Source organism: Nycticebus coucang, chromosome 2 (assembly GCF_027406575.1).
Source record: "Nycticebus coucang isolate mNycCou1 chromosome 2, mNycCou1.pri, whole genome shotgun sequence".
Taxonomy (NCBI): Eukaryota; Metazoa; Chordata; class Mammalia; order Primates; family Lorisidae; genus Nycticebus; species Nycticebus coucang.
The window spans coordinates 81,422,903-81,436,873 of NC_069781.1; the positions used below are offsets into that span (position 1 = coordinate 81,422,903).

Sequence of the window (13,971 nt, forward strand, 5' to 3'; positions counted from 1 at the left end):
AAAAGTGCATTCCCCATGTGAGGGAGTGTAACTGCTGCCACGGCAGTGAGCCCAGAACAGGAGAGAGGTCCAGGCTCCATAGGCATTGGCTCTCGCCTGTATAACTATGACAGCTCTGGGTGGGTCTCTTCTCTCTAGCCTTTTCCTCTCACATTCCAAGATACATATTACATAACGTAATAATAAAAAACACAACAAACCCTATGCCAGGGCCAATATTGGGAAGTTTTGTGAGCTTTCAAAATGAAGTCATCTTTGGCTTGACTCAGAAATAAGTGACAAATGTATTTACTTGACAACTATATCCAAATTAGCAATCAATTGCTAATTGAACTTGATGTTCCTTGGCTTGAAACATAAAGACGGCATCAGATCTTATGTTTCCAATTAAACATAAGAACTATTAAAGGCTATGAAACATGGAGAAATAAATCTACAGTTTAGGGAAAGTCAAAGATACCACTGAACGTGAATGATATAACTTAATAACCATATAAGATGATGTGTTGGAAATCTACGCAAACACAATTTCCATCCTCAAGTTAAAATGAAAAGTGCTTTTTCTTGCGATTATGTCTGAATGTTTAAATTGCCATGTGTCTTGTTAATCTAGATTTTGGAAAAGACAAATGATACAGGCTTCAGAAACTGTTCATTTACCCGACACAGATCTGATTAGATTGTTTTCTAAAGGAAGATTTCTAAATTTAAAATGTGTCACATGAAATTATATTTCACTGGACATTCTTTCTTGACTTTACACTGTTGGTACTTTCAAAATCATCTATCCAGGTCAAGATTTTCTAAAGACAAGAAAGAAAGAGCTTTGGCATTCACTGAGTCTATTTTTGAGTTCAATTTACAGGGATAAGAGATGTGTCAATATCTCAACCAACAATAAAAACATAATATTATTTTCTTATATCTTACTTGACATAACATTTGAAATAATAGGCTTTAGAAAAAGTTGGATTTGGTTCTAAATCTTGTCCAGTTTATTCAACTATGAAAGGGTATAGTAATACCTTATAAGGCTACTATATGCAAGCATAGAGCATACTCAAATAAGAGCTCACTAAGTTATAATTACTATTATTATGATTATGCTCATAGAAATTGCATAAAGACAGTCAGATCAAGTGTTTTTATATCCACTTAGAGGTAAAGAACCCACATTTTGTAGACTTTAAGTGGTTATATCAATGTGTCCTGTTAATACAAAGTATTATAATAGGAGTTAACAAGAAACAAAGAGAACAATTCAATTCCTGTTTTAGGGAGTTTTTAATTAAATTGGTGCCATGGACTGAATATTTAACCCCCTTCCCCATTCACATATTGAAATCCTAACCTCCAAGGTGATGGTGTTAGGAGGTGGTGCTTTGAGGAGGTGATTAAATCATAAGGGTAAAGCCCTTGTGAATGGAATTAGTGAGTTTATAAAAAGAAGCCCGGGAAGATCCCTTGCTCTTTCTATCATGTGAGGACACAGCAAGAGGGTTCTGTCTGGACCCCAGAACCATGAGAAATAATTTTCTGTTGTTTATAAGCCCTCTAGTCCGTGGTATTTTGTTATAGCAGACTGATGGCTAGGAAGAAGACGGTTGTGGGAGATTTACAATCAGGGATGTGAGATTATGGGTGAGGTTAGTCAGGGAAGACATCTCAGTAGAAGTAAATCTTGAGCTAAATTTGGTGGAAATGTAGGGTTATGGATAGTAATGGAGGAAAAGGACCATAGAAATACTATGGAGAAATCCCAGAGGTGGCGTTAACCTTAATAGTTGAAAACGTGTATGTTTTCAAGTCTAACTAGAAAAAGAAAAAAAGATCACAGTCTTAGTATTTATAGCATTGTTCCTCACCAAAGTTTATTGTTTGTATCTATTAATTGAGAAAATCAGAATTTGGTTAAACAGGGTGGTAAATATTTAAATTTAAGGGCTGTTTCTATCACTCAGCTGGATAGATCATACATCTGCCAAAGCCTTTAGAGAAAGGCCTGTTCTCATTCCAACCTGCTTTGCCTCCATGACCAACAGGCTGATACCTCATCATCCACCTCCCTCCGTGAGTTGCTACATAAGAGAGTAGTTTTACATCAAGACGCTTTGTTAAAAAAATGTCCCCGTTATTGTAACAATAGTATAATGTAGCTTTGGGAATATGATTAGAGATGAAGTTGTGATGAAGTTGTGAACTAGGTAACATTCATCATTACATCTTTTCTGTAGTGTTTATTTTCTCTGTATCTTGGATTTCATCATTTCAAACCCATCTTTATTAATAGTTTTTGAGGCCCTGCTAAATGTGAGGCTCTAAGTTGAGTTCTGAGAATCCAGAGATGCGTTCTCTGCCCTCAAGTCTAGCTATGAGATAAGACTCAAAGGAGGAGAATGTTTCAGAATATCCAGAAGCAGATCTCAGGGTAAGTAAATTCTTTTCTTTTTGTTTAGGACCAGCGTTCACCTCTCCCAGTGCATTCTCAAGAGATTAAGATGAATAGCAATTGCTGTACCTAAAAGAATTCTAATAGTACTTGAATGTTCAGCTTTTAAAAGTGCTTATAAAAAAGCCAGCCCCACAGAAATAATTTATATTTTCTATTAGTTTAGAAATAAATCTACTGTAACAATATAGCAGGCATAAGAAATGGAGTCATTCTTTTAACCTTGTATTTGTACCTATTTCAAATAAATTTCCTAGATTTCCTCTGACATTTGTTTTGTACCTCTTCAACATTATTCTGGAATGCAAACATAGTCTTGACTGAGAATGCAACTGTTCTATTTCTTCAAATGATTGCATTTTGATAGAATTCTGAAAAAGATTTTTGTTTGTTTTTTTTTTGCAGTTTTTAGCCGGGGCCGGGTTTGAACCCACCATCTCCCATATATGGAGCCAACACCCTACTCCTTTGAGCCACAAGCGCTGCCAAGAAGTAGTAAGGATTTTTAATGATACATTTGTTTTTCTCTTCTAACTGACATCTGATGCTAAAAGGTTTCTTTTCTTGATGTTTATTATATGTGAGTTTGATTATATAAAATAAAAGAGAAAAGGTTGAAGGCACTACATTAGCTATGAAAATTATTGTCACTACATAACAAATTTATGAGATAACAATCTTAATTTGATAATTGATTTAGGGGAATTTTCACCAGTAACCACCAACATGTTATTTAAGTACCTCTTTTTATGGCAACCTAGCATCATGTTACTTTTTAACCATCACATTAGAACAGTGAATACATGTAAAACCCTACCTCAAACTATGTCATAAATCCTATATGCCTAAAACAGTTCTTTGCTCCAAATAATTTATAAATTAGAACACAACACAACAAGCTCTATTTTCATACAAGAGCCTGAGAAATTCTATGTATAGTCTAGTTCCCCAGTTAAGGGGGAAGAGGGCACTGGAGTGGTCAAAAGTCAATAGATGTTGGTCAAAGGTTTGTTGAAAAACTAAAATGTAACTGCTTTTTCTGTGCTTTCTACGACCTGAGGCATTCATTTCTTCTAATGATGGTCTTTCTAAGGGCTCATCTTGTTCTTTGTAAGCCATGACACGCCTTCCTTCAACCCCAGGAACAGGGATGATAAATGCACACAATTACTGAACATTTTTCACCCTTTGTGCTGGTATCAAGACCCTTTTATTGGGAAGTCAGAAAATGTCACTAAATCCCTTTGGCATGCCTGAGTTTCCATTGGCACACAACTGGGAAGAAGCAAATAGGAAAAAGAATAGGAGAGAACAAAGAGGAGCGTGAGAAGAAGGTGAAAGCAGAGGAAAAGTTGGAATCAGAGGAAAAGAATCAGGAGTGAGTCTTCTAATTCAGCAAGGTTAGTACATGTGACAGAAGTGCTGTCTTTTTGCAAGCATGTAAGCTTTACAAGATGAACAAGCAAAATAACATAAAGAGGCAAGAGGCCAGCATTCTTTGCAAATGCTCAGGCAACTGAGCTAATTATCTGGTCACTCTTATCTTGAATAAAGAAATTGTCAGCTGTCATTAATTCATAGTTCACCTGAATGAGAAGGTTCCAGACCAGCCTCCCTCCTCCAAGTTAAGTAATATAATTCAGATTTGCAGTAGAGACTTGAAGCTGTGACCATTTCAGAATGACTTCCAAATCATCATAATGTTTCAAATAATTACATAAAATACACTATTAAATGATTTTGGTGTCAAAGGCATTTTAGCATATTTTAATTCTTTAAGAAATATATTTGCACTTGTTCAAAATCAATTTAAAAGCCAATTTGGAATCTAAAGCAATTATTATCCCAAGTGTATTCTGTGAATGTCCCAGATACTTTGAAAAAAATTAGCAACAATCACTTTTCCAGGCAGGTCAGCCCTTGGAAATTGCTGCTGAGAATTTCAGTTTATATGTAAATTTTAGTTAAGAGAACATTACACAGATAAACTGATACCTCATTTCTTACCCTTTATGTTATACATTAGCATTTCTACCTGCAATTTGGTATCCTTGATGTGGACACTTTTTAGCACTTGAAATAAAGGTTCTGAAGGATTTAAAGAGTTTGCCTACTGCTGTGTCTCATGACTTTATTTTTTCTAATTTCAAGTATTTTGCATCATATAGATTGAAATGAAATGTAATTACATCGTACTTCATCATAATGGAAGAAGTAGTTTAACACCTATTCTTAGTCTCTTTAATTTTTTTAGCTCAGGTAAGAAAAAAAAAATAAAACTTAAAAAAATCTACTTAACACATTTGCCCTGTTCTATGACAGTCCTTGATTAGGAAGGAAAAAGAAAAACTATGTTGATCTGATGTCGAGAACAATGATAATTAATTGTTAAACTTACTAGGAAAAAAGAAGCCAATAAAGTATGGCAATCTTTTTATATAGTGTAACTGCAATGCTTATCAATGAAATTCTGAGAAGTAGTATGTAGAAGAAAAAAAGTCCAATGATTAATAGAAGAAAACAACTTTTTAAGGGTTGTTGGTAATAATTTGTTTTTGGATTGTTTTTTTTTTTTTAAAGAGAGACCACTGGAAAGAACAGAAATCCCAAGAGGTGTGTCATACACTGTGACCCCCCCAACCCCTTCCCTCCTCCCCTAGTCCCTACCCGCTCCTTCCCCTACCCCCTCCACCTTTTATTAGATCTCTACTGCCTTCATATTAGACTTCAATACATTGGATTCTTGCTTCTCCATTCTTGGAGACCTTTCTTGATCTAAGAATTGACATGGAGTTTGCATAGATAGATTTGGGGATGTAAGTAGTTGCCCAGTAAACCATTTCTAACCTGAGTTTCTTCTTGGGAGGCAGGAACTCAAAGAGTATCGTAATATGCACATTTTGAATGCTAATTACATTTTATGCTTCCAATATCCCCTCTAGGAGAAGTCATGGAAAGGGATAGCTCTTAGGACTTACGTCTCTTCCAATCAGGTCCTCCTGGTTTTCCACAATTCCCCAGGGGGCAATACCTATGGTGCATATCTTCCCCCTAGACTTAGACGCGTGATCCTTCAAAGCGTCTCCAACGTGACGAATAACACCTAAGAGGAAGGACAGAAGAATTAATTTTATCTTTTAAAACAAACACCTTTCTGTTGGTCTAAAGGAAATTAGATAATTATTTCTCCCAAGTTTAAATGCAATGAATGAAAAATGTTGACACATTTCTGTACAACTACATATATTTAAGAGAGAACACAAACCTTTGGCTATAATGCCAGATGCATTTGCCAGACTTGTACATGAATGCCGGCACTGCATGTGCTAATTTACATGAACAAAAATACATCTATAAAAAGAACAAATACAATTCCTTAAACCTAGAGAATCTTTTTCTTATATAATAAGCATATGATTCACCAGTATAGCTAAGAATCAATACCTTGACTGTAACACATAAAAGCCACCACAAATAATATTAAATTTAGACCACAGTTTGTATATCAACTAGGGTCATTCAAATAGCTCATATTTTATTAAACTTTTTCTCATCTTCCTACTTGTTGGCACATAATGTGAAGAACCTACTTAAAAAGAAAATATTGGTCTATTCATCTAACATTTTATGTTAAAAATGTGTAGATGTTCCTTTTAATCTTTATTATTCTAATTGTTTTCCTCTTCTGTCAAAAATGGCTTTTCCTCATCATAGCTAAAAGTGAGAAAATTCAGTTTACAAGGTATTAGGCCACCTACCTCTTACCTTTTTTATAGGCCGTTTAAAAAAGATGCAGTTTCTAATATTTTAACCTCCCTCTTAAATGGTCATTTTTATGGGAGACTCAAAGATATATTCTCTAAGAAAAGATGTCTCTACATATCAAAATTCCCCCCATCCTGAAGAAAATCTTCATATCCAATACCATCTCTCATATCAATGTTGAGTTTGAATGTGTTCACAGTTTGCATATTTTGTGTAGCTCAGTATGTCACCTAACATATTCTGCAGTGCATCATAATTGCTTGTGAAGATGTTTCTTCTAACAGTAGAACTCCTGGAGGGGAGGGTTGGAGGGTCAGTGTCTTCCTCATCTGCCTGCACTTCAGCCGCCATCCCAGGGAAAAGCTCAGCTACTGTGCTCCCAACTAACTAAATACACAGAACACACCAGGCAATTAAATCATGGGAACAGACGTACATATTTAAATAACTCACTTCTGAAATATTCATAACATCAAACAGAAAGAATCTCTTTTTAAAACTCAAGTAATAAAATAGTGTAAATAGCTACTAATCCACGTTGAGCTAAGCCAGGGACACTGGGAAGAAGATAATTTTCACTTATTAGTTTATCCATAAGTCTTCTGAGTATTGATAAAAAGCAAGACAAACAACCCATCCCCCAAATATTCATAAAAACAAAACCCTGAGAAAGTAACCCTGTGAAAATTATATTACATGATTCCTTTTAATAAGCAAATCTCCTTTCAGGGCCAGCCCTGGACAGGATGTCTAACTTCAAAGTTGCCCCTCTGTCTGCACAATGCTGTTGTCACTTCTCACCACCCTATCATAAGCACCTCACTTTGGTATTAGAACGAACACTAAAGCCTGAGGCAGAATTGAACTCCTTAGCTGACAGTATTTAGGCTATATACATTCTTCTTTTGATGTTAAACACATTTCATTAAAGAAGAAAAACAGTAATCAATGTTTCAAGTTTCTAGAAATAGAAGATTACTAAGAATTTCTTTTGAACTCATAGAATCCTTTGAGTTGTTCTCTACATGACAGGAAAGCAAAAAGATAATAATCAGAGACTGGTGATGCCTACTTAGCCAAGAGTAAATCATGGTACTCAATACTTGAAGAGTCATTGAAAGAAAATTGTTCTGTAGATGTCCGATTACTACAGGATAAACAGTAAAGGGCTAACAGGTCATTCTAAGATTGTGTCAGTTTACAGACTGAGTCAGGATTTCACATAATAACGTTGAGCAAGGCCAGTCTGAAGACTTCACTGCTTAAAGGTGCCTATTCAGTTGTGTGCTGAGTATTCAAAAATGCTTGGTATTTAGAAGAATTCTCAATGCTGGTTTTAACTTAAACATCATCCCAACTACAAACAAGAAAATAAACAACATTGGGATAACATGTTATTTAAAACTAGTTGGCCCAGAGTTATGTTCAGAATATCCCACTAAGTCCTAATATGTCCATGTGCACAGACTTTGAACTGTGTGACGAGTTTGCCTTAATATACTGCAACATTACTTTTATACAACCAATTGGCATTTTGTACTCAAGCTGGAGAAATATGACAAAAACATTTACAGGCAGCTATTATATTATCTGTTGCACATTAATAATGTTCTGCAGATAAGCACTTAACTGTAAGTGGATTCATAAGAATTGATTTGGCATTGTGTCTGTATCACAAAACAGAAACTCTTTCAGCAGATAAGAAAACCTCTTTAGAATTTAGACTGAGGTGTGTCTTCTATTGGTACAGAGATGACTTAATCAAATATTTTAGATAATGAATACATACCACCCTAGACTGTTCCATCACAGTTTATGTCCCAGAAGAAAACAGCATTTTACACACATTGGAGCAATTCAGCACCAAATTTGAAATTTGCCCAAAGAATATAGGTAGGGTTTCCAGTTTAAAGAAGCAGTCATTTCTTAGGGAATGATTGAATGTTCATATGGCAACTTGAGCTATGGGAAATATCTTGTGAAATTTCACCAGTCATGTTTAAAAATTCTGTGTCATCACCTATTAAATATATTAACCTATTTCCTCTGTGTAAGTGATTTTTTCTTTGTTGAGAAATAACTGTGAAAATACCATTTAGGTAAGGGAGGGAAAGATAACCAGTGAGTGTGGATAGGGTATAAGGTGAGAAAATATAAATATGTTTAACCTCAGCAGAAAATTATCTTAAGCACAATGTTCTGATGGTCTTAAATTGCCATCCAATGTCCCATTTCCAATTACCTGTGTTAACCCCTCCAGTGAATATCCATGCTCCAGTTGTCATGGCTGCTTTGATGAGCCCTTTCCCAAAGACTTGCTTGAGTTTTGGTTGGAGTTCAAAGTTCTGCAGGCCCCCATGGACAGAGATAAGAAGCTTGGGAAGTTCCAACTGCCATTCCTTGGTCATCAGGTGTAGGAGGAGATCAGGTTTTGTATCGAAAGATACTCGCACATACTGGAAGAGAAAAGGTGGCATATTAGGGAGACAGGTCAGGGCTGCCTGACAGGTTGTCTTTACTAATTGCAGTTAGATAGATGTGTAGTTAGTTGAAAACAGCATCTCATATAAAATCAGATTTTTTAAAAAGGGATGATCATTTGTATTCCCAAAAGAGTCTTTATGAGACAAAGGGGTTCACCATTTTTAAAAGCTTTCTTCATTATGACAATTCACTTTAAAATTATTTGATTTTCTAAAATGTAGTATAAACATAACTCTTCCAAGATTGAGTTCTTTGATAAAGGAAGTTATGTTTATAGTTTACCATTCCTTACATTTGTGCAATAGCTCAAATATCTCTACTGTTTTTTTATATTCCCTTATGTCAACTGGAAGCAGATATCATTGTTTCTGTGACCTTATTATTTTGAGAGGATTTGAAAATGTCTACAGTTCTACATAATGTACTGAGGATTTTAAAATAAGGTAACAATGAATAATATTTATTCCTATCTTAATAACTGCATACCAACTATTTTCTTTTATCTCTTTTAAAAAAGATAAGTGACAAAGAACCAGACAGTTACTCTTGTAGAATGGCTGAAAAATTGAAATGAATGGCAGATAGCAAGCTGTTAACCAGATGCAACTGGAAATAAAGTTATGATTATATGTAACATAAACAAAATAGTATTAATATATATAATAATAAACATCTTTATAAACATCTATGCATAGATACTCATTCAGGTCTCTAATTATATAAAGACTTCAATTTCAAGTTAGAAACAGCTAAAATACTAGACAAATGTAGCAACACTTTGAAATAAATTGCTAAGCTGACATAGAAATGAAACTATTCAGACTCCTAAATAAAGTAGGTTAGAACCTCAGGAGGTTAGGAAGCACCAAATCAGAGGTTTGCTCCTAAATCCTGGAAGACATTGAACATCTGATTTAGCGGCTTTATGCAGTATGGGAGGCTTAATAGGGGACCCCATGTAAAGCTGGGATACTTCAAAGGGTGCCATCCTCAAGTATAAGGAAGAAGAAAATAAGTATGGAATTTGCCTACCTCAACCTTGACTCCTCAACCTATCCGCGAGTGGATAGGGAAAAAATCCCATCTATTTTTAAACACAAGCTGTACCTCAGACAGGTTTTGGTTCACATTTTACACTGTCTGTGTGGTTTGGGAAATGCCAGGTAGAATGTTTAATATAAAAGACCTTGGTTAGGTAATGACTGAAGATAATTGGCAGAAACAAATAAAAGTCCTCTGTGGAAGGATAGGTTATCAATCCAGATTTAAAATAATTTCTATGGGGAAATAATCATTGCATAGTAAAAAAATAAAATAAAGCCACAATTTATGTAAGGGAGTAAAGCAGCATGAGTGAGAACAAACAGAAACAAAGATATTAACAAAGAATTCAAAGATATTGAAATGATCAGATACATAATACAATATAGCTATTAATATGTTTAATACATTAAAAAACATAAACGAGATGATTGAATATATGAGTCAGGAACAAGAAACTGTAAGGAATGACCACGTACATTTGAAAAAGAACCAAGAAGAATATCTAGAAATTAAAATGTACCAATTTAAACAAAAATTACAAGGGATAAATTAAAGATCAGACATACTGACAATAAATCCAGAAAATAAACAAAATGTAGGCTAGAAAAACTAAGGAGTTAAAAACATAGAAGAAAATGAAGAACCTTAGAGGAGAGAATCAGGAGAGAATCAGAATTCTAGATAGAAATAAAATAGATAATGGAGAAAAGGTAATATTTGAAGAGATACTGGCTGAGTATTTCTCAGAATTATTGAAAGATACTAATTCTCAGATTCAGGAAATTCAGTAAATCTCTAGCTAGATAAATAAAAAGATACCCTCTCACCAACACATGATAGATAATACCTAAGAGAAGAAAACCCCTGAAAAGAGAGAAAAGAAAGGTATTGGTTAACTCTGGAATTTGTTAAGTATTAATGTTGAAATAGCATAGGCACAAAAAGAATAGATGCGCATGTAATCATACAAACATATGGTTTTGGATATATAAATAAATAAGATTATCTAGGAGATGACAATTTATTGCTATATTTTTGGAACTGGCAAACACCATTGTTGCAAAGCATCAAAAGTTATTTGTCTATTCTTTTGTTAAAGTATTTTTTGGAACATATTTAGCTGAAACATGAGGCAAAAAAAAAAAAAAAACCCATGCAAAATGTGAAAGCAGCTTAATAAAATAACTGTATCATCTAGAGATCAGAAATCTTATGTCTCCTATATGCATACACCAAGTAACCAAAGTGTTAGACTCCAACACAACTGGTTCTATACTGGTTTGACTGACTTAGCAAAAAATGGGTCCAGAAGGAAAGAGCAGATGTTGACAGTTTTAGCTAAGTACATTAACATCCATAAAATTTAACTAGTGTTTATAATATGAGAAATGACATATTTTGTTCATAAAATCTCATGCAGAAAGCAAGAACTTTGAGATATTTATCAACAGAAATTCTGAACAGGTGTATTTTTGTGCCATGCATGGAGCCTTGGGGCTGGAGAGAGGGTATGATAATAGTGGAGGCAAACACGGTGTTTTGTAAATAAAAGCTTCTTTTTTCACTCTCCATCGAGTGGCTCTTTGTAAGAAAAGTATCTTGATAAATAAAGCTATACAAGGCAAAAGAATGAAGAACAAAATTAATTAATTAAATAAAGGGGTAATAGAAGACTTTTGGAGGCTGGATGGATACATTTATGACCTTTTTTGTGGTAATGGTTTCGCCAGTGTGTATTTAACTCCAAATTTATCAAGTTGCATATGCTAATTATGAATAGCTTTTTGTATGTCAATCAAATCTCAATAAAGTGATTCAAGAAAAAGATGAAAGAATAAAATTTTTTCTGTGTATATATTACTTCTTGAATAGTGAAGTTTAGCTACGTGAGTAGTTAAAATTTGGTTGTTCTGCTGAATTGAATTTATATCATCTGATTCCAGAAAATGAAATAAAGTAGAATTGGGACTCACAAGGCTTCCAAGCTATACCAACGAGAATCATTAGGATGAGGAATGTTAAGAAATTTCAAGTTACTGTTCTCTTATTCACCAACTTTAATGTATCACTAAAAAACCCCACTTGATAAGGACCTATATTCTTTAAGGTGAGGTAAAAATTACACTTTTCTTAAATATAGAAAAGCATCTAAAGTATGAATTATTTATCCCTTGCAAGACTATAGAGTTATTTTTCACATTTCTGAAGGATTGTATAGACAGGGGTGTCCAACCTTTTATTTTCTCTGCTGCAAATTAGAAAACTGAGAGTTGCCTTGGGCCACCCATTAAATAAACAAACAACAACAACCGTGTATACTTTTCACAATATCAGACGCTACAGATAAGCAAAACAATTCTCAAATAATCCACATGTAGCTATGGGCCACAGGTTGGTCACTCCTGGTAGCTGCAACGATTAGAAAATGCATATGTGAAAAAAAAAAAAGAAAATGCACATGTGAGATTATTATAATATTCTGAAAAACAAGTTATGATTGTGGCTTCTGGAAACCCCAAAGTCTCCACTTAGCATCCCCATCTGTCCATTTTATTTAGCTGGATAAATAAAGTGAGATTCAGAGCCATAGTTAGTACCTGAGAGTGGACATGCAATCATTATTAATTCACATAATATGAAGGGAGGTTACAATTCCTATTAAATTACTATAGATAGGGTGTAATAATTTCGCCAGGCTTAACTAGCTATATGATATATTATGGAGTTCAATTATTCATACTAATTGGTAATAATAATCTAAAGTCATTTTTAGAAATAAAGCTCCTTTGGTAAATAATTAACATTAGTGGTTTTAAAGTAGCAGCAAGGACAAAAGAGATCTGTTATTGATCATGTGAGTAGTTCATAGGACAAAGGACAATAATGAATAGCTTATTGAATACATTGAAGTTTCTTTTGAAGTAGCCTACCTTATGAAAAGCCGTGTTCATTACCATGTCATGATTGTTATTCAGCTAATAAGTGATCCAGGGGTGAAGGAATGAATGACCTCTGAGATCCCATGGAGCCCAGTCCTGTCTTTCAGATGACTAACGGGAGGCACTTGGTGTCTGTCCCTGGTAAGGTCATACTGGGGATGGGCTCTTTTCTCACTCTGTTCACAATGCCTTAATTCTACTGAGAAAAGAAAAAGCCCAAAGCAACAAAAACCAAAGAACCAACCAACCAAACAAAAACAACAAATCAAAGAAGAAACTTGCATATTCACTGTGCTCCAGGCATGTACAAGTGTGTTCACACAGTTTCATGTACTCCTCCCAACACTAAGGAGCCTGGCATCATCCATGTTTTACTGATGGGGACAGAAAGCTTTCCTCCTGTCCTCAAGTTCACTATGCTAGTAAGGGTGATGACACTATTCACACCCTAGGTCCGCCTGACTCCACGGCCTTTTCTCTCAGCCTCAGGGATGTAAAACCCTCTCTCTTAGTAGACTTCGTCTTTTCCTTTAACTCTGACTAGTCTCCTAGTCCCAAAGATCCATTTCTCAAGGATACATTCTCCTTCCTAAAATACCAGTTTGGATTACAGCCATGGCCCCCTACTATTTTCTTTATGAGATGCTAATAGGTAGACTAGTTTCTCCAATCCGTTTTTATCACGTTATTTCTCAACTCACACCTTTACATCAGATGTAAACTCCCCATTGTGACTGTCAGGCTCTCCCTTTCAGAGGTTTTTTCCCCCCTTTGCATTTGGCCAGGGCTTCCCCATGACCTACCTAGATAATTCAGTCTCTCCTCTTTCATCTACAGAAACCATTCTTGTCTTTCTAAGGTTTCTGTTTCATCCACCATGACTTCTGAGAATGCATGCCCATGCCGATGCAATATAACTCTTAATCAAGCCCAGTGTGATAGCTTTTCTCTGGTGTTTCTCCCATGGGTCAGTTTTATCCCCCCACATTGGAAGATCTTTGAGGGCAGGGGCCCACATTTTTTCGTAAGCCTTCAGCACTGGCTATGAAGTAGTTATAATCATGGAAATAAAAGGGAGCTTAACTGTATCTTAGCAATCAGGATTCTAGAGATCACCTCATTCCATTCTTCCCCTTTACAGATGAGTACGCAGAGACCCTGGGAAGGCAAGTGACATATAATAATGTTTTGTGATTCTAAATGTTCAAAACTCACTTATGACAAGTGACTCAGCCCACAGTGAAACTGCTCATCACCCAAAGTGATAAACATATAGATGACAGGCTGAGG

The 13,971-nt window shown here is 35.1% G+C and overlaps 1 protein-coding gene across 7 annotated transcripts in view; it reads right to left on the reverse strand.

Moving 5' to 3' along the window:
* The window catches only part of TRPM3 (transient receptor potential cation channel subfamily M member 3), a 584,594-nt gene that overhangs the window by 274,195 nt on the left and 296,428 nt on the right, over nt 1-13,971 (reverse strand). For all 7 annotated transcript variants that reach the window (XM_053574847.1, XM_053574838.1, XM_053574844.1 and 4 more), the window contains exons 4-5: nt 8,457-8,670; nt 5,428-5,552 (exon numbers count right to left, since the gene is read on the reverse strand). In XM_053574847.1, the coding sequence (XP_053430822.1) occupies nt 5,428-5,552; nt 8,457-8,670 (339 nt within the window). The remainder of the gene's footprint in view (nt 1-5,427; nt 5,553-8,456; nt 8,671-13,971) is intronic.